Source organism: Salvelinus namaycush, chromosome 10 (genome assembly GCF_016432855.1).
Source record: "Salvelinus namaycush isolate Seneca chromosome 10, SaNama_1.0, whole genome shotgun sequence".
In the NCBI taxonomy this organism is placed as follows: domain Eukaryota; kingdom Metazoa; phylum Chordata; class Actinopteri; order Salmoniformes; family Salmonidae; genus Salvelinus; species Salvelinus namaycush.
The window spans coordinates 32,767,792-32,795,044 of record NC_052316.1 but is presented as its reverse complement, the minus strand read 5'-3'; the positions used below and the strand labels follow the sequence as shown (position 1 = coordinate 32,795,044).

At 43.6% G+C, this 27,253-nt stretch overlaps 1 protein-coding gene across 1 annotated transcript in view; it reads left to right on the top strand.

The window, feature by feature from the left end:
* Positions 1 to 27,253, top strand: part of LOC120054307 (transforming growth factor beta receptor type 3-like) — a 154,798-nt gene that overhangs the window by 68,864 nt on the left and 58,681 nt on the right. The window contains exon 3 of the mRNA XM_039001721.1: positions 14,306 to 14,443. Coding sequence (XP_038857649.1) covers positions 14,306 to 14,443 — 138 coding nt within the window. The remainder of the gene's footprint in view (positions 1 to 14,305; positions 14,444 to 27,253) is intronic.

Genomic DNA, 27,253 nt, shown 5'->3' with positions numbered 1-27,253 from the left:
GTTGTATGTGTGTGTGTGTAAGTGGGTCCCTGTGCGTGTGATAGTGTCAGGTCTGACTGACTGGATGGAGGTGTAGAGAGAGGTCTCTGACAGCTGTGTTGTAGTACAGGGGTACAAGACAGCTTATTACCAAGGGGCTGTGCATACATTAGTTATGAATATTTCACTCTGAGGTATTATGAATGCTTGGTTGCGAAACATCATTTACTTGGGCCTGAAAGGTAATGCAATTGTGTTCAGAATGCTTGACGTAGGCGGCTGGCCAAATACCTTGAATCATAGTGTAGTTATTATTGTCTGACGGTGTGGTATGTCTCACTTGGAATATGTTTTCGTCATACCTTAATACTGTAGATATCCACAGCCTTGTGTCTGTTTACAGCAGTTGGATCCTCTTCTCTTTGCGTGTTGTATTGGCATTTGTTGCTTATGTAGTAATTAACTGAGAGTTTTGTATTTAATGGAATCTTTTCCTTGTTTACGTCCGTATGTTCTGACCAGTCACGGTATGCCGCCTGGGACTGGCCTAGCGTGCCGGGGCTGGCAGCAGCTGTGATCATGTGAGGGTTGTCTGAGGGGTTTGATGTTACCGTAACGTGATAGGTCCAGACAAGCCCCCGTCCCTCCCTGTCCCTGGCCAGTCACTAGCATGGCTACGTCTCAAATGACACGCTATTCCCTATTTCCTACATAGCACACTAGTTTTGACCAGAGCCCAGGACTACCTAGGCTCTTGTCAAAATGTGTACACTATATAGGGAATCGGGTGCCATTTGGGACAAAGCCCATGTGTCCTGGGCCTGGCTATGACTGTAATGGACCCTGGTCCCCCAAATCCCTGCACCAGCCTCCCCATCATCAATCAGGCTGGGCTTCCAGGCTCCTGCCGGGGCTCTCCATAGGGCCTCTAGTCTGCACAGGTTCCTCTGGAGGTGCGTGGCAGTCCCAGCTCCCAGGTCCAGGGGCACCTGATAATAGCTGGTAGTGCTGAATGATTAACCTAAATGTAGTTTTAATTTTATTTATTTTTTTACAACTAATTGACCAACATCGGTTCAATTATTTGAATTCCATTTCTTTCGGGTTTTTTTTCTGTGAGATCAATTGCGCAGTTTCTCTAGAGATAAATCAGATCCAGCCTGAACTGTGCGATCTAATAGGGAGTTGTAGTTTCCAACAGGCCAATATTCTACATAGTAATTAATGCGCAATGGATTATGGTCATTGTCATCTACTTGTCCGGTCTGTGTTTCTTTTACGCCTGCTACAGAAGAGACAATAATGCGTCATTGTGAGGTGACATAGAGAGCAGCTGTTGCTTCGCGAGGTATCTCTACCTGAAAATACATGATCTAAGTGATTGATAGTTGTTATTCGGCAGTCATAAAAGTATGCCTTATTTACTTTAAAGAAATACAAAATGTAGATTTTTGTCAGACAGCATAGGCAGCAGCTCAATACAGATGAGATGATGACTTGGAATGAAATAATAAAGTCATCAAATAAAACAAATGTATTATACCCAATAACTGAACAATTTTATTAAAGTAAAGTAATGCGAATAAATAATGGTTAATAAGTGATAAGGCATAATTGACAGTCACTACCATCATGGGACTTTTATTAATAGTTTTATTCTGGGTTGTTACATCATTTAACCCACATAATGCATAGTGCATTTCATGTTATTATTTTTTTATAATCTGACCAAAACCTAAAAAATCACTAATTACTTAGCACTACTATCTGGGCTTTGATCACTGGGGCCTCTGGTCCTTTTCTCTTCACATCCTCCATGGGTTCCGGGCCCTGGGCACTGCCTGCTGTGACGTCTAAATCACATTACCGCAGGCTGAGGAGTGCAGAGTGACAATGGTTCCGGATTGAATCTGGATGGATTGCATCTCAGTCTCTCTGTGGGCAGATAGAGACACACAGTATCTGCTGCTCAGCTCTCCTCTGTCCTCTACACATCTGGCTGGTAGGAGGAGAGAGGATGGGGAGTTGGCACTGGGACTGGCAGTGGGAGTGGGGACTGGGAGTCTGGACTGGGACTGGCAGTGGGAGTGGGGACTGGGAGTCTGGACTGGGATTGGCACTGGGAGTGGGGACTGGGAGTCTGGACTGGGATTGGCACTGGGAGTGGGGAGTGGGGACTGGGCGTGTGGACTGGGACTGGCAGTGGGAGTGGGGACTGGGACTGGCAGTGGGAGTGGGGACTGGGACTGGGACTGGCAGTGGGAGTGGGGACTGGGAGTGTGAACTGGGACTGGCAGTTGGAGTGGGGACTGGGACTGGTAGTGGGGACTGGCAGTGGGAGTGGGGACTGGGACTGGCAGTGGGAGTGGGGACTGGGACTGGCAGTGGGAGTGGGGACTGGGACTGGCAGTGGGAGTGGGGACTAGCAGTGGGAGTGGGGACTGGGACTGGGACTGGCAGTGGGAGTGGGGACTGGCAGTGGGAGTGGTGACTGGGAGTGGGAGTGGGGACTGGGAGTGGGAGTGGGAGTGGGGACTGGGACTGGCAGTGAGAGTGAGGACTGGCAGTGGGAGTGGGGACTGGCAGTGGGAGTGGGGACTGGGACTGGGAGTGGGAGTGGGGACTGGCAGTGGGAGTGGGGACTGTGAGTGGGAGTGGGGACTGGGACTGGCAGTGGGAGTGGGGACTGGGAGTGGGAGTGGGGACTGGCAGTGGGAGTGGGGACTGGCAGTGGGAGTGGGGACTGGCAGTGGGAGTGGGGACTGGGACTGGGAGTGGGAGTGGGGACTGGCAGTGGGAGTGGGGACTGGGAGTGGGAATGGGAAAGTGTCTGTGAGTTCCAGTGCATCCACAGCTGATAGATTGATATCACATTATCTCCCCCTTCCCACATGTATAAATGTGAAAGATCATGAGTTGATGCATTCCTCAGTTGATCTATAATGTCTGGAAGTTGACTGGCTAAATGGCCTCACAGGTCTTCTCCAGGTATTTCTACGCCAGTGTCCCTCCCATGGGCGCATTCAGTCTGACGTGAGAGAGTGTATCACAACACTGTTAATCTTATTATTTTATACTCTCTGGCACTACTTTCTCTTAACCTTTGCCATTTTGTTTCCGCGCAACTATGTTTATGCCTTTGCTTTCAGGTGACTCACTTCTTTTGGAATTGTTTCTGTCTGCTTCTAAAATTCCACAACTCTCTCTCTTTCTCTTTCTCTCTTTCTCTCTCTCTCTCTCTCTCTCTCTCTCTCTCTCTCTCTCTCTCTCTTCTCTGCTCAAAGCCAAGGCCCCTGGAGCCAGCTGTATATGAGAGCAGGTATGGTTGTATCTGAGTTGCCTTGCGTTAGGTTATTCTCCCAGGAGGGATGGAGAGGCTTTTTCCAGAGTCTGGACAGAGGGGGAGGTTTAAGTAGATTAGATGCTCATCTACAATTTTCCATGAGGACAAACATGAAGAAAGGGGTGAGAAAAAAAGATGGAGAGAAGCTATGTGAGACGTACTTGTGCGGCTTTCGTCTCACTTGTTGTGTGACTGCGTGTATGTGTAATTGTGTGTGTGTGTCTGGCTCAGAGCGTCTCTGAGCCAAGCCCCCTTGAAAATAAGCGTTCTGTAATTTCTTCCATTCGTCTCTCTCAGAGGGCCTTTTTATTATGATTATTGCAGCATTTTTATGGCCCATATCGCTAAATACTCAAATTTGCTCTCCTCCTCCTCTCCCTCTCTCCCCCAGGGCCTTATTCCTTTAGATCTGTAGGAGACTATGATCAAGAGGCTTTGAAGCCATGCCTATACTTTCTTTAGTACTATATCCTCTGTCTCTAATATATTCTAATATGTCTGTCTCTAATATATTCTCTCTGTTGTTTCTCTCTCTAAAATATTCTCTCTGCTGTGTCTCTAATATATTCTCTCAGTTGTGTGTCTCTCTCTAATATATTCTCTGCTGTGTCTCTCTCTAATATATTCTCTCTGCTGTGTCTCTCTCTAATATATTATCTGCTGTGTCTCTCTCTAATATATTCTCTCTGCTGTGTCTCTCTAATATATTATCTGCTGTGTCTCTCTCTAATATATTCTCTGCTGTGTCTCTCTCTAATATATTCTCTCTGTTTCTCTCTCTAATATATTCTCTCTGTTTCTCTCTGTAATATATTCTCTCTGTTTCTCTCTCTAATATATTCTCTCTGCTGTGTCTCTAATATATTCTCTGCTGTGTCTCTCTCTAATATATTATATCTGCTGTGTCTATCTCTAAAATATTCTCTCTGCTGTGTCGCTCTCTAATATATTCTCTCAGTTGTGTGTCTCTCTCTAATATATTCTCTCTGCTGTGTCTCTCTCTAATATATTCTCCCTGTTGTGTCTCTGCCTAATATATTCTCTCTGTTGTGTGTCTATCTAATATTCTCCCTGTTGTGTCTCTGCCTAACATATTATCTCTGTTGTTTCTCTCTCTAAAATATTCTCTCTGTTGTGTCTCTCTAGTATATTCTCTCAGTTGTGTGTCTCTCTTTAATATATTCTCTCTGCTGTATCTCTCTAATATATTATCTGCTGTGTCTCTCTCTAATATATTATCTCTGTGTCTTCCTAATATATTCTCTCTGCTGTGTCCCTCTAATATATTCTCTGCTGTGTCTCTCTAATATATTCTCTCTGTTGTGTGTCTATCTAATATATTCTCCCTGTTGTGTCTCTGCCTAACATATTATCTCTGTTGTTTCTCTCTCTAAAATATTCTCTCTGTTGTGTCTCTCTAATGTATTCTCTCTGTTTCTCACTCTAATATATTCTCTCTGTTGTGTCTTTAATATATTCTCTGCTGTTTCTCTCTCTAATATATTATCTCTGCTGTGTCTGTCTCTAATATATTATCTGTCTCTAATTTATTCTCTCTGCCTTGTCTTCCTAATATATTCTCTCTGCTGTGTCTCACTAATATATTATCTCTGCTGTGTCTCTAATATATTCTCTCTGTTTCTCTCTCTACTATATTCTCACTGCTGTGTCTCTAATATATTCTTTGCTGTGTCTCTCTCTAATATATTATCTATGCTGTGTCTGTCTCTAAAATATACTCTCTGCTGTGTCTCTCTCTAATATATTCTCTCTGTTGTGTCTCTAATATATTCTCTGCTGTGTCTCTCTCTAATATATTATCTCTGCTGTGTCTGTATCTAAAATGTACTCTCTGCTGTGTCTCTCTCTAATATATTCTCTCTGTTTCTCTCTCTAATATATTCTCTCTGCTGTGTCTCTAATATATTCTCTGCTGTTTCTCTCTCTAATATATTACCTCTGCTGTGTCTGTCTCTAATATATTATCTGTCTCTAATTCATTCTCTCTGCCTTGTCTTCCTAATATATTCTCTCTGCTGTGTCTCAATAATATATTATCTCTGCTGTGTCTCTCTAATATATTCTCTCTGTTGTGTGTCTATCTAATATATTCTCCGCTGTGTCTCTCTCTAATATATTATCTGCTGTGTCTCTCTCTAATATATTCTCTTTGTTGTGTGTCTATAATGTATTCTCTCTGTTTCTCACTCTAATATATTCTCTCTGTTGTGTCTCTAATATATTCTCTGCTGTTTCTCTCTCTAATATATTATCTCTGATGTGTCTGTCTCTAATATATTATCTGTCTCTAATTTATTCTCTGCCTTGTCTTCCTAATATATTCTCTCTGCTGTGTCTCACTAATATATTCTCTCTGCTGTGTCTGTCTCAAATAATTTCTCTCTGCTGTGTCTCTCTCTAACGTAGTATCTTTGATGTCTCTCTCTCTCTAATACATTCTCTCTGTTGTGTGTCTCTCTAATATATTCTTTATGCTGTGTCTCTCTCTGATATATTTTCTCTGTTGTGTCTCTGTCTCATAGTCTCTCTTTTTCTCTCTGTAATATATTCTCTCTGCTGTGTCTCTAATATATTCTCTGCTGTGTCTCTCTATAATATATTCTCTCTGTTGTGTGTCACTAATATATTCTCTGCTGTGTCTCTCTCTAATATATTATATCTGCTGTGTCTGTCTCTTATATATTCTCTATGGGGTATCTCTCTCTAATAAATTCTCTCTGCTGTGTCTCTAATATATTCTCTGCTGTTGTCACGACTTCCGCCGAAGTTGGTCCCTCTCCTTGTTCGGGTGGCGTTCGGCGGTCGAAGTCACCGACCTTCTAGCCATCGCTGATCCTCTTTTCTTTTTCCTTTGGTTTTGTCTTTTCTTCCATCACACCTGGTTCCAATCCCATCAATTACATGTTGTGTATTTAACCCTCTGTTCCCCCTCATGTCCTTGTCGGTGATTGTTGATTGTAAGTGCTTGTGCACGGCTGTCCTGGTGTGCGTCGGGTTATGTACCATTATTTGATAATTCTGTTTTCCGGTGGGGTTTTTTGTTATTAAACTGTGCCGTTTGGAAACAGTTTTTGCTCTCCTGCGTCTGACTTCTCTGCCGCCGGTACGCACCCCTTACAGCTGTGTCTCCCTCTAATATATTATCTCTGCTGTTTCTCGCTCTAATATGTTATCTCTGCTATGTCTGTCTAATATATTATCTGTCTGTAATATCTTCTCTCTGCTGTGTCTCTCTCTAAATATATTCTCTGCTGTTTCTCTCTAATATTCTCTCTGTTTCTCTATACTGTGTCTCTCGTATGTTCTCTCAGTTGTGTGTGTCTCTAAATTATATTCTCTGCTGTTTCTCTCTAATATATTCTCCCTGCTGTGTCTCTCTAATATTCTGTGTCTGTAATATATTTTCTCTGCTGTCTGTCTCTAATATATTATCTCTGCTGTGTCTGTATCTCTTATATATTCTCTCCTTTGTGTCTGTATCTGTTTCTCTCTCTAATATATTCTCTGCTGTGTGTCTTTCCTCTGGCCTTAACGTGCAAAGAGCGTCTTCAGCTTTTTTAATACCAACTGTCAATTTTGAATACCAACTGCCTGTCACAGACAGTGGATAAACATGCCACTATTTCCTGGATAGCTCTCTTGAGGCATGGCGTTTGGAGTGTTTTAGAGATTGTCAATGGGAGAGATGGTGTGAGGAGACTTGAGTCTGACAATGTGAGGTGTGGTTGAGCGTGTGTCTCTGACAGTATGAAAAAGCCAAACATGAGAGTGTGTGGGAGGTACAACCAAATAACATTTATTCTGTCCAATACTGTAGTTTAGTCTGGTTCAATGGATTTTTTGCTGTCCGAGCTAACAGATCTTTCTGCCTAAGCAATTTACCGGCTACTTTGAAGATGTTGTCTGCTTCATAACAAAGTCTGAGGAATTTAATTATTGTTGATGTTTAACCTTGACGTATAGTATATCAAGCATTACATGTTAAGAGTATCTGTTAATGTAACAGAACATATTAACACAGCAAGTGAGTTTCTTCTGAAGATAAGGATCTGAGGTTTGAACTATGTAGGGTCGTGAACAAACAACTGGTTTGTGCATATTTGCTCTGAACGTTTTCTTGGCTCTAGTGTACATCTGAAATGTCACTCTCAGACACAATATGCATTTGCATTTGCTGTGTTTATCATTTTTGACAGACTTTGTAACTGAAAATGTGCTGACGCCAGTCACTACTGAAGACAGTAGCTAGAAGTCTCTATTCCCTCTTCTCATCTGAACCTGACTTGACTAATTGATTTTAAGGCCAGTAAATGTAAATAATATGACACTGACAGAACTTGTTGTGGGTTGAGTTCGTGATTTACAAGCTCTGGTCATTCACACGCAGGAAGAGCTTAATATGATTAGCCTGGGAATAGAGTTAAAACCAGTCTGAATGACCAGAGAGGGAGACGGGGCGGGTTAGAGAGATTGACGGTTCAACAAACTGATACGTTAAACTATAGTTCCCCCTAACCCTCCTCTCCACCTATATTAGTATCCATCAAAACGAGGTCTGTACAGTATGTCAGGTATCCATGTGAGAACTTCTCTGGGTATATTTCCCCTCCAGGTAACAGAGCACCTCTTCCCATCTGATAGTGGAGCTCAGTTCAGCTGGGGCGGCAGGTAGCCTAGTGGTTAGAGCGTTGGGGTAGTAACCGAAAGGTTGCTAGATCGAATCCCGAGCTGACAAGATACAAATCTGTCGTTTTGCCCCTGAACAAGGCACTGTTCCTAGGCCATCATTGTAAATAAGAATTTGTTGTTGTTGTTAACTGACTTGGCTACATAAATAAAGGTTAAAAAAAAAACTTAATTGTGATCAAGTTTTGGCCTATTTGTCAAACTGCTGATGGGGGGGGCCAAATCCTAACGAGTCTGCTTTCAGTGAGGCCTCCAGGCCTCTAAATCACCAGGCTAGATTTGGTTCTGGGCTGGGCCCCCAGTACCAACTAAAACCCTGATAAAAGACACAATCAGAAACATTATAGCTCGGTAATTGTGCAGGAACAGTCAACAGTGATTGTTTTGATAACATTGATTCAACAACATCCACAGTAAAGAAAAAGCTCTATTTGCCTAGTAAAGCAACTGAGTGAAATGAAAGGGGGTGGTGGTGTTAATGCACTGTAGCTGACCCTATGCTGACTGTAGCTGACCCTATGCTGACTGTAGCTGACCCTATGCTGACTGTAGCTGACCCTATGCTGACTGTAGCTGACCCTATGCTGACTGTAGCTGACCCTATGCTGACTGTAGCTGACCCTATGCTGACTGTAGCTGACCCTATGCTGACCCTATGCTGACTGTAGCTGACCCTATGCTGACTGTAGCTGACCCTATGCTGACTGTAGCTGACCCTATGCTGACCCCCCCACCCTGTAAAGGGGCAGGTTTTTAATGTTGTGTAACACTGTGTTGCTCCCACACCTGGTGGAAATGGCTCCAATCATAACAGTGCTAATGTCAACAACCGCAAGTTGATATATTCATAAATGTCAGTCATTTCACTAATCCTGCATTTATCAACTTGCAGTTGTTGACATAAACACGTATGTAATGCTTACGTACTGATTATGAATGTGTTATGTACAGTATAGGGTTTGAATATGTTATGCAGCCCTTATGTAGGTACCTTTCAAACCCTATGTCTTCTCAGGAAGACAGGATCATTATAGATCATATTATGACATAAGACATACAGTGGCTTGCGAAAGTATTCACCCCCTTGGAATTTTTCCTATTTTGTTGCCTTACAACCTGGAATTAAAATGGATTTTGGGGGGAGTTTGTATCATTTGATTTACACAACATGCCTACCACCTTGAAGATGCAAAATATTTTTATTGTGAAACAAACAAGAAATAAGACAAAAAAACAGAACTTGAGTGTCCATAACTATTCACCCCCCCCAAAGTCAATACTTTGTAGAGCCACCTTTTGCAGCAATTACAGCTGCACGTCTCTTGGGCTTTGTCTCTAAGCTTGGCACATCTAGCCACTGGGATTTTTGCCCATTCTTCAAGGCAAAACTGCTCCAGCTCCTTCAAGTTGGATGGGTTCCGCTGGTGTACAGCAATCTTTAAGTCATACCACAGATTCTCAATTGGATTGAGGTCTGGGCTTTGACTAGGCCATTCCTAGACATTTAAATGTTTCCCCTTAAACCACTCGAGTGTTGCTTTAGCAGTATGCTTAGGGTCATTGTCCTGCTGGAAGGTGAACCCCAGTCTCAAATCTCTTGAAGACTAAAACAGGTTTCCCTCAAGAATTCCCTGTATTTAGCGCCATCCATCATTCCTTCAATTCTGACCAGTTTCCCAGTCCCTGCCGCTGACAAACATCCCCACAGCATGGTGCTACCACCACCATGCTTCACTGTGGGGATGGTGTTCTCGGGGTGATGAGAGGTGTTGGGTTTGCGCCAGACATAGCGTTTTCCCAAAAGCTCAATTTTAGTCTCGTCTAACCAGAGTTCCTTCTTTCATATGTTTGGGGAGTCTCCCACATGCCTTTTGGTGAACACCAAACGTGTTTGCTTATTGTTTTCTTTAAGCAATGGCTTTTTTCTGGCCCCTCTTCCATAACGTCCAGCTCTGTGGCGTGTACGGCTTCAAGTGGTCCTATGGACAGATACTCCAATCTCGGCTGTGGATCTTTGCAGCTCCTTCAGGGTTATCTTTGGTCTCTTTGTTGCCTCTCTGATTAATGCCCTCCTTGCCTTGTCCACGAGTATTGGTGGGCGGCCTCCTCTTGGCAGGTTGGTTGTGGTGCCATATTCTTTTGATTTCTTTAATAATGGATTTAATGGTGCTCCGTGGGATGTTCAACGTTTCGGATATTTTTTTATAACCCAACCCTGATCTGTACTTCTCCACAACTTTGTCCCTGACCTGTTTGGAGAGCTCCTTGGTCTTCATGGTGCCGCTTGCTTGGTGGTGGCCCTTGCTTTGAGGTGTTGCAGACTCTGGGGCCTTTCAGAACAGGTGTATATATACTGAGCTCATGTGACAGATCATGTGACACTTAGATTTAACTAATTATGTGACTTCTGAATGTAATTGGTTGCACCAGATCTTATTTAGGGGCTTCATAGCAAAAGGTGAATACGTATGCACGCACAACTTTTCCGTTTTTTAAATAATTTGTTATTGTTTGAAACAAGTTGTTTTTTTTTCATTTCAGTTCACCAATTTGGACTATTTTGTGTATGTCCATTACATGACGTCCAAATAAAAATAAATTTAAATTAAAGGTTGTAATGCAACAAAATAGGAAAAATGTCAAGGAGGGTGAATACTTTGCAAGGCACTGTAAGTGGGCCATACATGGTTATGACAGGTCTTATGATGCTGATTGGCTGAAAGCCATGGTATATCAGACCATATACCATGGGTATGACCCCCAAATATTTGTACTGTTCTAATTACGATGGTAACCAGTTTATAATAGCAATAAGGTACCTCGGGAGTTTGTGGTATATGGCTAGGGTTGGGGAGTAAAGGATTACATGTAAGGGATTACCAAAAACAGTAACTGTAATCCGTTACGTTGTCAGCAGAAATATTGTAATCAGATTACAGGTACTTTTGAAAAACTAGATGATTACTTCGAGGATTACTTTTAAATTCAGAAAGGAGGTTTGCAAAAAACATCTTTGACACTTCTCTGTTTTCTCAATGACATTCAAATCAGCATTGAAAAAAGGTGCAAGTTTAAATTTGTTCCACCACAAGTTAGAGACCGCTATGATGTCAGACCAAATGTGTTTGATGGATCGTGGGAAAAGAGCAGGAATAGGCTTTTGTAGACTACAGTCCAAGATATGTCTTCCAATGGTGCGACTGCTGTCGGCATCCAAAGATTATCCATCTTGAATAAACGCTTGGAGGTAAGGATGGCAGCAGTGGTGTAGTCTACGGTGATACTTATTTCACTTATTATTGAAATCTACATAGCGCATTGATGTGAATCACACTGCTGCTCTCTCATTTAGCTATTTGCGCCTTACGGATTGTGGTTGTTGTGGATGGCTGTTCACAAATCTAAATGTGTATTTGAACCTAGTAATGGTTGAATTTAAGCAGTTTAAGGTGCCTATCAATCATTGTTTTTGAAACCAGCGGACAGTCAGTGAAAAATACACTCTTGCAACAGCTGCATAGCGTGAATCCCAGCCTATGGAATAAAATTGGCGCTTTTATTGCTCAATCTAATTCATGCTTATAAAAAAAAATATTCATAGGCCTAATGGACACGTGCTTAAACTTGCACACTTTTGATAGACTTAATGGGACAATCTGTAGTTGCTACCTCCATTTTTGGACTTATAAATGATATATATATATATATATATATACTACTCTTCAAAAGTTTCGGGTCACTAAGAAATGTCCTTGTTTTTGAAAGAAAAGCAAATCTTTTGTCCATTAAAATAACATCATTGATCAGAAATACAGTGTAGACATTGTTAATGTTGTAAATCACTATTGTAATGGAATATCTACTTAGGTGTACAGAGGCCCAATATCAGCAACCATCACCCCTGTGTTCCAATGGCACGTTGTGTTAGCATATCCAAGTTTATCATTTTAAAAGGCTAATTGATCATTACAAAACCCTTTTGCAATTATGTTACCACAGTTAAACTGTTCTGATTAAAGAAGCAATAAAACTGGCCTTCTTTAGACTAGTTGAGTATCTGGAGCATCAGCATTTGTGGGTTCGATTACAGGCTCAAAATGGCCAGAAACAAAGAACTTTCTTCTGAAACTCGTCAGTCTATTTTTGTTCTGAGAAATGAAGGCTGTTCCATGCGAGAAATTGCCAAGAAACTGAAGATCTCGTACAACGCTGTGTACTACTCCCTTCACAGAGCAGCGCAAACTGGCTCTAACCAGAATAGAAAGAGGAGTGGGAGGCCCCGGTGCACAACTGAGCAAGAGGACAAGTACATTAGAGTGTCTAGTTTGAGAAACAAACGCCTCACAAGTCCTCAACTGGCAGCTTCATTAAATAGTACCCGCAAAACATCTGTCTCAACGTCAAAAGTGAAGAGGTGCATCCGGGATGCTGGCCTGGACAAAAAAAAAGCTTTTCTTTCAAAAACAAGGACATTTCTAATGACCCCCAAACTTTTGAACGGTAGTGTATGTACTGTATATATCCATTGATTCTTGAATAATATAATTTATAAATGCCTCATGAGCTTAGTTCAACTGTCACACTCCATGAGAACCCAACATATAAGCTTGTTTTACTCCATTTTTTGTAAACATTGTGAATGTAAACAAACACTTTATATCCACATGTGGTTAAAACAATAATTTTGATATCATGGATGGTCAGTCCTTGTATCCATAGCTCTGTCTATTAATCTGAGAGTGGTTGTCACGATCGTTGTGAGGAGACCAAGGCGCAGCGTGATGATAATACATCTTTTTAATAACGAAGAAGACTGAACAAACTATACAAAACGAACGTGAACGCTAAATGACACGAGTGCAGACATGCAACATCACATAGACAATAACCCACAAACCAAACTGGAAAATGGCAAACTAAATAGGATCCCCAATCAGAGACAACGATAAACAGCTGTCTCTGATTGGGAACCAATTTAGGCCACCATAGACCTACATTACCTAGACAAGACAAAAACACCCATACCAACCTCGTCACACCCTGACCTAAGCAAAATAATAAAGAAAACAAAGATAACTAAGGTCAGGGCGTGACAGTGGTTGCATTTCTCCAGGCCCATCCCTCAGCATTTTACCAAAACAGAGGCGGGGTGTCCATTGTGTTATTGTTTCATCTGTGGATTTGCCCTTTAAACAGTTGCATATTATCAAGATATTAAAGTGTCACCAACAAAAAGGTTAACAATAGGCCTATAGCAAATGCAGCATATGGCATACATTTTTCACATGTAAATAGCACTTTTCAGTAGTGCTCAAAGCATGGCATTCCATGAGGGCAGCATTTATTTTTCAACTAGAGTCAATGAGCTCAATCAGTCCTCCATGACAACAAAATCATAAACAACAGAGTAGGGCTGGCTAATAAGTCCTTCGTTTTGGGGTCATGCTCAGGTAAAACAATTTGGCTAATCTATACTCGGGGCTCCCGAGTGGCACAGTGGTCTAAGGCACTGCATCTCAGTGCTAGAGGCGTCACTACAGACACCCTGGCTCAAATCCAGGCTGTATCACAACCAGCCGTGATTGGGAGTTCCATAAAGTGGCGCACAATTGGCCCAGCGTCGTCCGGGTTTGGCCATTGTAAATAAGAATTTGTTCTTAACTGACTTGCCTAGTTAAATAAAGATAAAATAAAACATATTTCCAAGTCCTATTCTTGAAGATCAAGGGGTATAACATTTATTGGAATGACTGGAATTCTGATAGACTTTGGTTTTTAATGTAAAGATATAATTTAATCGTATTATTATATGTAGTAGAAAGCGATGGGTTAGTAGAAGCCTACATAACCAACCCATAAAGTAACATTTAACATCCATATATGGCCAGCTATGTAAACTTTAACATGGATTTATCCTGCAATAGATGTGGTTCAATTGGTAACATACGTTTTGTCTTCTTCTAATGCCTCTTAAGGGGAAAGTAATCTAAAAGTAATGGAATGTAATCAGATTACGTTAATGAGTTTGGGTAATCCAAAAGTTACGTTACTAATTACATTTAGAAAGTAACCTACCCTGCCCTTAGCTGGGGTATATTGGTTATATACCAAAAAAACCCGAGAAGCCTTATCGCTATTATAAACTGGTTACCAACGCGTTGTGTCGTGCTTAAGAACAGACCTTAGTCGTGGTATATTGGCCATACACCACACCTCCTCAGGCCTTATTGCTTAATTATAGACCTCTAACCTTCTGTGTTGTTACCCTGTTCCCAGGTGGAGCTGCATCTGAAGCCCATCCAGTCCCTGCTGGTTCACCAGAAGCCCCTGGTGTTTGTGCTAAACTCCCCCCAGCCTGTGGTCTGGGACATCAGGACAGAGAAACTAGCCCTAGGCATTAAACACACCTTCCATGTGAGTCCAGCTCCAACTAAGTTCCTTCTCTCTCTCTCTCGCTCTCTCTCTCTCTCGCTCTCTCCCCTTCACTGGTTGCCCTTTTCTTCTGGGAACAGGTCACACATCTTGCTGCTGTGATGGCACACTGTGGTATTTCACCCAGTAGATATGGGAGTTTATCAAAATCGGGTTTGTTTTCAAATTCTTTGTGGATCTGTGTAATCTGAGGGAAATATGTGTCTCTAATATGGTCATACATCAGTTTCCACCTCATTTTGTGGGCAGTGTGCACATAGCCTTCCTTCTCTTGAGAGCCAGGTCTGCCTACGGCAGCCTTTCTCAATAGCAAGGCTATGCTCACTGAGTCTGTACATAGTCAAAGCTTTCCTGAAGTTTGGGTCAGTCACAGTGGTCAGGTATTCTGCCACTGTGTACTCTCTGTTTAGGGCCAAATAGTATTCTAGTTTGCTCAGTTTTTTTGTTAATTCTTTCCAATGTGTCAAGTAATTATCTTTTTGTTTTCTCATGATTTGGTTTCTCATGATGTGGTCTGTCGTATGATAATTTGGTAAAAAGCCATTTTGACATTTGCTTAGTACATTGTTTTCACTGAGGAAATGTACGAGTCTGCTGGTAATGATAATATTTTTCCACGGTTTATGTTGACGCATATCCCTCAGTAGTTATTGGGGTCAAATCTGTCTCCACTTTTGTGGATTGGGGTGATCAGTCCTTGGTTCCAAATATTGGGGAAGATGCCAGAGCTAACTTAAAGAGTCCTCATTTCATTGAGGATACCATCAACACCACAGGCCTTCTTGGGTTTGAGGGTTTTTATTTTGTCCTTTATTCATTCAAGGTAATTGGAGAATCCAGTGGGTTCTGGTAGTCTTTAACAGTTGATTCTAAGAATTGTTTTTGATCATGTATATTTTGTTGCTGTTTGTTCTTTGTTATAGAGCCAAAAAGATTGGAGAAGTGGTTTACCCATACATCTCCATTTTGGATAGATAATTATTAGTGTTGTTAGAGTCTATGGAGTAGAGTCTATGGATTCTTCAATTACATTGAGCTGATTTCTGACGTGCTGTTCCTTCTTTTTCCGTAGTGTATTTCTGTATTGTTTTAGTGATTCACCATAGCGAAGGCGTAGACTCAGGTTTTCTGGGTCTCTATGTTTTTGGTTGGACACGTTTCTCAATTTCTTTCTTAGGTTTTTGCATTCTTCATCAAACCATTTGTCATTGTTGTTCATTTTCTTTAGTTTTCTGTTAGAATTTTTTTGAATTGTTAGGGAAGCTGAGAGGTCAAATATACTATGAAGATTTTCTACTGCCAAGTTTACACCTTTACTGTTACAGTGGAACGTCTTGTCCAGGAAGTTGTCTAAAAGGGATTGAATTTGTTGTTGCCTATTTGTTTTTTTGGTAGGTTACCACACTACATTCCTTCCATCTATAGCATTTCTTAATATTACTCAGTTACTTTGGCTTTGATGCCTCATGATTGAGTATTGCTCTGTTCAAGTAGGCTGTGATTTTGCTGTGATCTGATAGGGGTGTCAGTGGGCTGACTGTGAATGCTCTGAGGGACTCTGGGTTGAGGTCAGTGATAAAGTAGTCTACAGTACTACTGCCAAGAGATAAGCTATAGGTGTACCTGCCATAGGAGTCTCCTCAAAGCCTACCATTGACTATGTACATACCTAGCGTGCGACAGAGCTGCAGGAGTTGTGACCCGTTTTTGTTGGTTCTGTTGTCATAGTTGTGCCTAGGGGGGCAAATGGGGGAGAGCATGCTGTCACCTCCTGGTAGGTGTTTGTCCCCCTGTGTGCTGAGAGTGTCAGGTTCCTGTCCAGTTCTGGCATTTAGGTCACCACAGACTAGAACATGTCCCTGGGCCTGGAAATGATTGATTTCCCCCTCCAGGATGGAGAAGCTGTGTTCATTAAAGTATGAGGATTCTAGTGGGATATAGGTAGCACACGGGAGGACATGTTTCTCTGTTAAGATTTCCTTTTGAATTTCTAGCCAAATGTAAAATATTCCTGTTTTGATTAATTTAATAGAGTGAGTTAGGTCTGCTCTATACCAAATTAGCATACCCCCTGAGTCCCTTCCCTGTTTCACACCTGGTAGTTTGGTGGATGGGACTACCAGCTCTCTGTAACCTAGAGGGCAACCAGTGGGTCCGTCTCCTCTATACCATGTTTCTTGTAGGATGACAATGTCTGAAGTCCAGGTTCTTGCTCTTTAGGCCAAAGGCAGATGACCTAAGGCCTTGGATATTCCATGATGATATAGTGAAGGCTTTGTGTTCCATAAAGTGTCCAATGTTGTTGGTTGTGTGGTTTGGCCTCAGGCCAGTAAGTGTGAGCAGAACCTGCTGAGCAGCTGGTACATTCCATTGGCTTGGGCTAGTGTAAGAGTGGGGGCTGGGCCTGTTTGCCCGCTCACGACCTGGTCGTATGTGTGACTTCCATGTTGAGGCCCTCTTTGCGGGAGTGGGGGGCATGGGGTGGGCAGGAGGGGCGTAGGTCTGATCTGAGGGGGCCTAAATGGGGTGTGGGCATGTTTGACTTGGGGAGGTGTTGATTGGTTGTGGTGTGGATGTGGCTGGTGGTGTTGTGGTCTGGATGTGGGTCCTCTCGGTGTGGGTCCTTTATCTGTAGGTCCGGGGGGGGGATCCGCAGGTCTGGGAGAGTGTCTCACTGGTCTGGGCAGGGTGTCTATTGATCTGTTGCTCCTGTGTGAAGTGTTAGGGCTGCTTTTGAGAGCGATGTCCTTTTAGGTCCGGGCGAAGGTGGGCACTGCTGCCTTGTATAGGTGGACCTGGTCATAGAGGCTGTTCAAGTACAGGGTGGAGTGGTGGGCCAGGAAAATATTTGGTTTTGAGGCACAGTCACAGGAAATACTTGCGTTTACCTGCTGTATGGTAGCAGGGTGGAAGTCTTTTTGTGGTAGCAGGGTGGAGATAACCACTTGTGCATTGGAGAAAGTAGAAGAAGTTTTTTCAATCACTCCCTTGAGTGCCGTGGCCACCCTTTCCTGCTGTGTTCTCAGGTCGTTTGTGTATTTGTGTATGTGTGTATTATTATGTGGCTGGGTGACCCTAGTTGGTCCTCAGACAGAAGGGCTACGGCGCGCTGGGTGTTTGGACACCAGAGGTTAGACACTCTGTGTTTGGGAAAAGTTTTTTCCCCAATGTATATATTTCCCATTTGAGTCCATAAGGAGTACAATCTGTGTCGTGTATATGTCCTTAGTGTGTGTGTGTGTGTGTGTGTGTGTGTGTGTGTGTGTGTGTGTGGGGGGGGGGGGGGGGGGGGGGGGTGGTTATCAGGGTGGCTGGCAGCGTGGGTGCTCAGAGGGGGTGAGATCCCCTGAGCTTGGGGTTCTTCATTTGTCTGTCCTGCTGTGATTTCTACGCTATGGTCAGGGTCTGGGGTGGACTGTTCTGCTATGGTGTCGAGACTTTTGTCGGGAGCTGAGGTGGGCTGTTCTGCTGGCTTCTCTGTGGGGGTGGCCACCTCTCTAGTGGGTTGTTCTCTGTCACACGCCATCCTCCTCACCCTCTCCTTCAGCAGTGTGATCCTCTCCTCTAGTGCTCTGTTTTTCTCTTGCTCCTGCTCTTTCTCCTGTTTATGTTGTCCCACTACAGTCCAGAGTGCAGATATGTCACTCTCCACCTCCAGCACTCCGGGTCTGGTTAAGGGGGTGTTGTTGTGCTGGACTGTTGTCTGGGTCTGTGCTGACTGGAGTGTAATCACCTGCTGTTCCAGCTCCACCTGCCTTACCTCCAGCTGGGTAAATGTATCCTTCATTTCAATGAGGGAGTAGTACTCTGTGCTGGGAGGTTGACTTTCCGCTTGGGAGTGCTCGTCTGTGGGGTTATATAATGAAGAGGTCTGGTCTGACCCGCTCGGGGTGGGGGTATCTTTCTCAAGGGAGAGCTTCTCCTGCTGAGCTAATTCTTTGATTAGGTGAAAATCCAGCTGAAACTGTTTGGGGTTGTCCTGTATCAATACTGTTCCAGACTTATAGAGATTTATATTAGCTGACTCAGAGTCCTCATTGTCTAATATCCTGAGTTTCCACCCCTCGGTAACACCCCCCCCCCTCTTAACAGAGGGGTAGTGTGCCAATATAGCACTGTGCCATGCCAGGGGATGGTCTGTGTGGAAGATTAAGTTGCTTATGTTCCCATTTTTATAACAGTCAATAAAAAGTCTCTTGATTTTCCATAAGGAGCTCCATTTTGTACTCTTTTCTTGCCTTATCATTTTTTACATACAAAGTGTACTGTATTTGAATTACCTCTGAACAGCGAGAGGCAGCTTCAAATCCCTCTGCATTTGGTTGGGGTAGCCTGTTTGATTCTCCTGCCATTGTTGGGCTAAAGGGCTCCGACACCTCTCACGTGACACGTCAATTTGTTTCTCCTTGTCCCAGCAAGCTTGCTAGTCCAACTCAGCATTCAGTCCTCATAAAGTAAAATATATCATTGTAATTTATTTTTCTTCTTTGCTTTTGAATATAAAATATAGCTTCAGACTAAACATTCCTCACTCAGTTCCAGGTTGGATGGTGTTTTCAGTTTGTTTGCCAGAGCATTTGCTGTATAGCTTGGGCCTTCCAGGTAATTCCGTCCAAAATTAGGTTGTAGGTTTTGAGTTTTGATCTGGAGCGAAGGTTATGCTGTGGAGGGTAGAATCCTGTACATGTCCCTGCCAAAAAATCCAAGTTTATCTAACTCCAAATCTATATTTTTCCAAGAACATGCTGAAAAATGCAGGAGCTCATCTGCTCATGACCTCTCTTTCTCTGTCTCTCTGTCTCTTTCTCTCTCTGTCTCTTTCTCTCTCTGTATCTCTGTCTCTCTGTCTCTGTCTCTCTGTCTCTCTGTCTCTTTCTCTCTCTGTACCTCTCTCTCTGTCTCTGTCTCTCTGTCTCTCTGTCTCTCTGTATCTCTCTCTCTGTATCTCTCTCTCTGTATCTCTCTCTCTGTCTCTCTGTCTCTTTCTCTCTCTGTATCTCTCTCTCTGTCTCTCTCTCTCGCTGTCTCTCTGTCTCTGTCTCTCGGTCTCTCTCGGTCTCTCTCTGTCTGTCTGTCTCTCTCTGTCTCTCTCTGTCTCTCTCTGTCTCTCTCCACGAAGTCCCTTTGTCTTACTTTACTTACTCCCATGTCTTCATTTCCCTCATACCATTCTTTATTAACATTCAGGCGTGAAATGTTTGGAAACCAATCCTTTTGCAGAGGAAACCTGTGCTATGTTACAGTCTAGATAAAAAGAGTTTTCAGCTATTGGTTACAGATCAATCATGATAGTATACAGTTTGTGGACAACAACAACCAAACATGCACACATGCACACATGCCCCCCCCCCCCCCCCCCACACACACACCGCAGCCAACGTGAGTAAAGCATTTAAACGTGTTAATCCTCGCAAGGCTGCCGGCTCAGACGGCATCCCTAGCCGCGTCCTCAGAGCATGCGCAGACCAGCTGGCTGGTGTGTTTTCGGACATATTCAATCCTTATCCCAGTCTGCTGTTCCCACATGCTTCAAGAGGGCCACAATTGTTCCAGTTCCCAAGAAAGCTAAGGTAACTGAGCTAAATGACTATCGCCCCGTAGCACTCACCTCCGTCATCATGAAGTGCTTTGAGAGACTAGTCAAGGATCATATCACCTCCACCCTAACTGACACCCTAGACCCACTCCAATTTGCTTACCGCCCCAATAGGTCCACAGACGACGCAATCGCAACCACACTGCACACTGCCCTAACCCATCTGGACAAGAGGAATACCTATGTAAGAATGCTGTTCATCGATTACAGTTCAGCATTTAACACGATAGTACACTCCAAACTTGTCATTAAGCTCGAGACCCTGGGTCTCGTCCCCGCCCTGTGCACCTGGGTCCTGGACTTTCTGACTGGCCGCCCCCAGTTGGTGAGGGTAGGAAACAACATCTTCACCCCGCTAATCCTCAACACTGGGGCCCCACAAGGGTGCGTTCTCAGCCCTCTCCTGTACTCCCTTTTCACCCATGACTGCGTGGCCATACACGCCTCTAACTCAATCATCAAGTTTGCAGACGACGCTACAGTGGTAGGCTTGATTACCAACAACGACGAGACGGCCTACAGAGAGGAGGTGAGGGCCCTCGGAGTGTGGTGTCAGGAAAATAACCTCACACTCAACGTCAACAAAACAAAGGAGATGATTGTGGACTTCAGGAAACAGCAGAGGGAGCACCCCCCTATCCACATCGACGGGACAGTAGTGGAGAAGGTGGAGTTTTAAGTTCTTCGGCGTACACATCACGGACAAACTGAAATGGTCCACCCACACAGACCGTGTGGTGAAGAAGGCTCAACAGCGCCTCTTCAACCTCAGGAGGCTGAAGAAATTCGGCTTGTCACCAAAATTACTCTCAAACTTTTACAGATGCACAATCGAGAGCATCCTGTCGGGATGTATCACCGCCTGGTACGTCAACTGCTCCGCCCACTACCGTTAGGCTCTCCAGAGGGTAGTGAGGTCTGCACAACGCATCACCGAGGTCAAACTACCTGCTCTCCAGGACACCTACACCACCCGATGTCACAGGAAGACCAAAAAGATCATCAAGGACAACAACCACCCGAGCCACTGCCTGTTCACCCCACTATCGTCCAGAAGGCGAGGTCAGTACAGGTGCATCAAAGCTGGGACCGAGAGACTGAAAAACAGTTTCTATCTCAAGGCCATCAGACTGTTAACCAGCCATCACTAACATTGAGTGGCTGCTGCCAACATACAGACTCAATCTCTAGCCACTTTAATAATTAAAAATTGGATTTAATAAATGTATCACTAGTCACTTTAAACTATGCCACTTTATATAATGCTTACATACCCTACACTACTCATCTCATATATATATACTGTACTCTATACCATCTACTGCGTCTTGCCTATGCCGTTCAGCCATCGCTCATCCATTTATATTTTTATGTAAATATTCTTATTCATTCCTTTATACTTGTGGGTATAAGGTAGTTGTTGTGAAATTGTTAGATTACTTGTTAGATATTACTGCATGGTCGGAACTAGAAGCACAAGCATTTCGCTACACTCACATTAACATCTGCTAACCATGTGTATGTGACAAATAACATTTGATTTGATTTGACACAGGCACGCACACAGACACGCACCCTCCCACATGTTCTGTGGTGAGACGTTAATGTCTGTATGGCAGTAGTTAGTGTGTAATGTTGTGGCGAAGTGCTGCACGGAGCCTTCACCGTGCACTGCCACTTTAAGAGCGCATCAGCAGTAAGGAAGGAGGAAATAAAGACAGCTCGTTGAGCTCTTTGGGGAGGAGTCTTGGGTGGCGCGACAGTTTGATTGTGTGTGCTATGCTGCAGAAGTTTTGTTTGTTTTCAGCGTGTGTAGTTTATAAAGTATTTAACTCAATCATCGGTGTGACCGCTCTAGGTCGTGGTGGTTTTCGTTTGGGACCGCGCCGGTTATGGATCGCATGGATTAGTAGCAACATTGTTGCGAAGTTTTAACATACAAACCAACAAACCATCGGACAGTCAGACAGTACACCGGCACGCCTGAAGACCACAGCTAAGATCTCTCTTGTTCTCTTTCTCTCTTTCTCTTCCCTCTATTGTTCCAGTGCTTTACCCTGCAACAGACTCTATTTTTCAAATGCACTTCCCATTGAAGTTCATTAGAGCTGGACTATTATTGCGCTGCCAGAAGTATTTGGCTGGACATTTTAGTTAAAAGGGAGGTTGCTTGCAAGTTGTGTATTGTTATTTGAACTGTATTGAGGTGGGGTGTACTAATGACATGTGGCCGAGAAGATTTATTATTATTATTTTTTTTTTAAGGCCTTTGTTGTGTCTATGAACACCCCCTACATTCATACCCTCTGCCTTCCTCCACTGGAAGATAATACAGATTATTGCAAATCCTCTGTTGATGACTGGGTTCTTTCTTGTATGAAGTTGCTGTTCAATTGCTCTGCCATTATTAATATTATTATTATTGTATGAGGTATTCTTGGTGGGGTTACCCCTGTGCTGTGATGTGGGGTTTATAGGGGGTGTGTTCTCTTTTCTCTCCACTGGCTATCTGGTAAACAGGCTACACTCTAGGCAGTCTCTTCTGCTGATGTGTGTGGGTCTTGTAGTGGTACTCTCTCTATTCTACTCTTTTCCTTTCGGCATGGTTAATACCTGCCTGGCGCCCGAACAAAATCTTTCTTTACCCCTCTCTAATAAATGCCGCTACAGAATTGGCGCCCAAACAGGGACTTGAAGAGAAACACCCATGACACCATCCACACAAGGTTGAATCATGTCTTTTGTTGGAACCCCATACTGTGTCAATGTGGACACACCTAATGGTAATCATGTTCAAGATTCTTTCATTGTGGAAGGACTCGATGAACTAATGGAGTTGGATAGTACTGACTCTAATCCCCAGGTTTCTGGCTCGCCTATAACATCTCCACCATTACCCTCCCCTCAAACCCTTCCTGTTACCCTGTCCAGAGAGACTGGGAGAGGTGTCTCTGATCACTGGACAACTGGAACATCAATGGACACACACCAATCATAGTTTGACAATGCAGGAGAATGCCATTCGGAAACTCAGTGAATGTGTGGAGGCTCATCAGACAGATGGGCAGCGGAGGTTGGATTACCTTCCCTGTCAAATGGAGGAAAACCAACAACAAATTGTTCAGAGACAGAAATATTTACAAGATTCTCTGAAGCAGGATATTCAAGGAAAACTGCACTGGTTCAAAACACAAATGGAAACTAACCATCAAGTCATAATCTATCTTGAGGAGGAACAAAAACAGAGAGCAGAGGAGTCAGCCTCTGTTGTGAAGGGAGTGTGTTCTTATCTGAAGGAAGTTATGGAGGACATGAAGAACTCTCTCACAGGGGAACTACGATTTTTGATTGAACAGACTCAAAAGGACACCGTTAATGAGATGGAAAAAGCACAGAAGGCCACATACCTTCAAATGGAAGAGCTGCACCAGGAGGTAATGCAGTGCTTTTCCCTTCTGGACAAACCTTCTGCACCACCCTCAGGATTTACCTCTGCCACTGGCTTGGCCAGTAAGGGAACAGGTAGCACTACAAAACCCCCTCTGGGGATACTGTTAAACGACAGAACTCCCTCTGCCACTGTCATGCCTCCTCTAGAGCGCTCCCTCCCTATCAAACTACTTTTCCCCACTTTTGGCAGCCCAGAAGAGGATGTTGATCCACTGTTTTTCTTATCTAAGTGTAATGATTTTCTTTCTATCCGGCCCCTTACTGACTTGGAGGTTCTTGCCACCCTCCGCAGTGTTCTTCATGTCATGGTACAGCAAGAGACTGGTGGGAGATAGCCCGTGAACATGTGTCAACCTGGGAGGAGTTTCAAAAAATATTCCTCTTAGCCTTCCTCTCAGAGGACTATGGGTATGAACTGGTGGAACGTGTTCGTAACAGAGTCCAGGGTGAAGCAGAGCCAATACGGGACTTTGCCTTCTCCTATCGAGTTCTATGTAGGAGATGGAAGGCTGACATTACTGAGCAGGAGATGGTCAACCTCATTCTTAAGAACATGGTTTCCCGCCTTGCTAGTCAACTTCGAGAACGTGTGAAGAATGTGGAGGATCTTGTGCGTCTGGGGACTCGGTTTGAGAAGGACTGGAAGCACCACCTCCAAACTAAAAACCCTGTTCCCTCATCCCAGTATACCCATAACTCTCCTGGGGCTAAACCGTCTCAGATATTTGTACCCAAGATCCAGGACAAAAGTCCAGTGAGGTGCTGGAGGTGTAAAGTCCAACATCCTCCAGGTTCTTGCCCCCTCTATGGCCAGCGTCAGGATTCAGGAAAAGGTCAGAAAGGACAGAAGACCGACAGTCTAGACTGGCATGGTGGCTTGCATACAATTGGGTCAGCCTTAATCCCCACCATGAAGCCTTTAGACAGCACAACTAGCGGTCTTATTCCTATTCCGCAACAACTATTGGTGCCTTTGACTGTTAGGAACTGGAGAGGGAAGGCCATAATCAACACAGGAGCAACTTACTCTGATGCAAGAGGCCCTGTGGCAGAACATGGCATTACCTCATGAGGAGCTACGAACATGGGAGGGACCATTGTACTTGGCCAATGGAGAACCTACCACCCCCTTGGGCTCGATTAGTATAATAATAAAACTGCATGATGAGACTATTAAACTTCCTGTGGCTATTCTTGCAGATTCAAGCCTTGCATTTGCTGTAGTCCTTGGCCTAGACTTACTGTTCTTCAGTGGACTGACCATCTCGATGTCCGAACCCTCCTATTGGCTGCACTCTGACTATTCCCAGCCTCATCCATTTCAACCTGGTAATGCACTGATTTCAGGCTGGAGCCTGCTACATTATGCAGAGTCCAGACAAGGTCAAGTCAGAGACAGAGAAAATATAATGAGACAAAGACAAAACATGTTCCACCAGTGAAGTCCGAGAACCCAACTATCACCCTGATTACCGCCGTACCCCCCCCTTCTATCCGAGAGCAAAAGCAAACCTGATGCTGATTTCTACATCAAACAAGCAGTGGAACAGGCATGTCTGTCGGATGATGAGAGGTGGCAGCTCTCCCAGATGTTGGAGATGAACAGTGAGGTCTGTACTCTTACACTCGGCCGTACAACCGTCTTCAAACACAAAATCTATACCTGGCATGAAGTCCCCATTTAAGCAGTGTCCCTACAGCCTGTCCCCCGCCAAACTGGAGATTCTCAATGAACAGCTCAAAAGCATGTTGGAGAATGGAATTGTGGAACCTTTTTCCGGATGGGCTTCTCCGGTTGTGCTGATTCCTAAGAAAGATGGTGGATATCGATTCTGTGTGGACTACAGAAAGCGATGCCTACTCTCTTCCAAACATAAATGACATACTGGAATCTCTGGCAGGAGCATCCATCTTTAGTAATCTGGAACTGAACAGTGGCTATTGGCAGGTGGCAATGGATCCCGCTAGTCAGGACAAGACTGCCTTTGTCACCCCTGCTGGTTTGTACTCCTTCAAAGTCATGCCTTTTGGTTTGAAGAATGCTCCAGCAACCTTCCAAAGGTTGATGGAGACTGTCCTTGTAGATCTGAAGGTGTAGAAATAGTCTTGTGTATCTGGATGACATCATAATCTACTCCTCCTCTGTCACGGATCATCTGAAAGACATACAGTCCGTCTTTGACAGACTACAGGCTGCAGGTTTGACCTTGAACTTGAAGAAGTGTCATTTCTGTTTGCCAGAACTCAAGTTCCTTGGTCATGTGGTTAATGCTGAAGGTATCCATGCAGATCCAGCCAAAGTTGCAGCCGTGCAGGAATTCCCAATTCCCACATCCCTCAAGGCTGTTCAGCATTTTCTGGGTATGGCTGGATGGTACCACAGGTTTGTGCCTGACTTTTCAAAGGTTGTGAAATTCCAATGGACCCCTGCATGCCAAAGTGCACTCTAATAAATACCGCTACAATGTGCAGCAGTGGTTTACCCATGGGTACAGGCTCTTCTTTACACTGTGCAGAAACTCACACTTTCCACATCCTCTCGCTGTAAACTCTAATAATCAGTGACAAACCTATACCACTTTGATGACTATAGCACCACTGCTTTAGGACATCATTGATATCAACCCTCAAGTGATTAGGGGACTGGTTTACCTGCCAAATGATGGGATATAGGTTGGCATGTACTTTATGCTTAGCCTGGTCCCAGATCTGTTTGTGCTGTCTTGCCAACAGCTACCGTCATAGTCACACCAGGGTCGGTGAGCTCGGTTGGCTCCACCTTACAGTGGGGTATCACATGAGAACATATGAGAGCAACAGGCCTACATGTACATGGTTTAACTCAACATGCTGCTCTACAATGTAAGCCTGTCTGGATCTGTACACTCAACACCTACATTTCCATATATGCTGTGAAAACGTTCATGTAGCTTGCGGTTCTTTTGATATAATCATTGTCAAATGTGAGTTAACCTTTACTGCTCCAGCGTTCCGCCAGCGGAACTCCTCCCACATTCCACTGAAAAGGCAGAGCGCGAAATTCAAAATATATTTTTTAGAAATATTTAACTTTCACACATTAACAAGTCCAATACAGCAAATGAAAGGTACACATCTTGTGAATCCAGCCAACATGTCCGATTTTTAAAATGTTTTACAGCGAAAACAGCACGTATATTTATGTTAGCTCACCACCAAATACAAAAAAGGACAGACATTTTTCACAGCACAGGTAGCATGCACAAAGCCAACCTAACTAACCAAGAACCAACCAAACTAACCAAGAAACAACTTCATCAGATGACAGTCTTATAACATGTTACACAATAAATCTATGTTTTGTTCGAAAAATTTGCATATTTGAGGTATAAATCAGTTTTACATTGCAGCTACCATCACAGCTACCGTCAAAAATAGCACCGACGCAGCCAGAGTAATTATAGAGACCAACGTGGAATACCTAAATACTCATCATAAAACATTTCTGAAAAATGCATCGTGTACAGCAAATGAAAGACAAGCATCTTGTGAATCCAGCCAATATTTCAGATTTAAGTGTTTTACAGCGAAAACACAATATAGCATTATATTAGCTTACTACAATAGCCTACCACACTACCGCATTCATTCATCAAGGCACGTTAGCGATAGCAATAGGCACGTTAGCGTTAGCGAATAAACCAGCAAAAGATATTAATTTTCACTAACCTTCATAAACCTTCCCCAGATGACAGTCCTATAACATC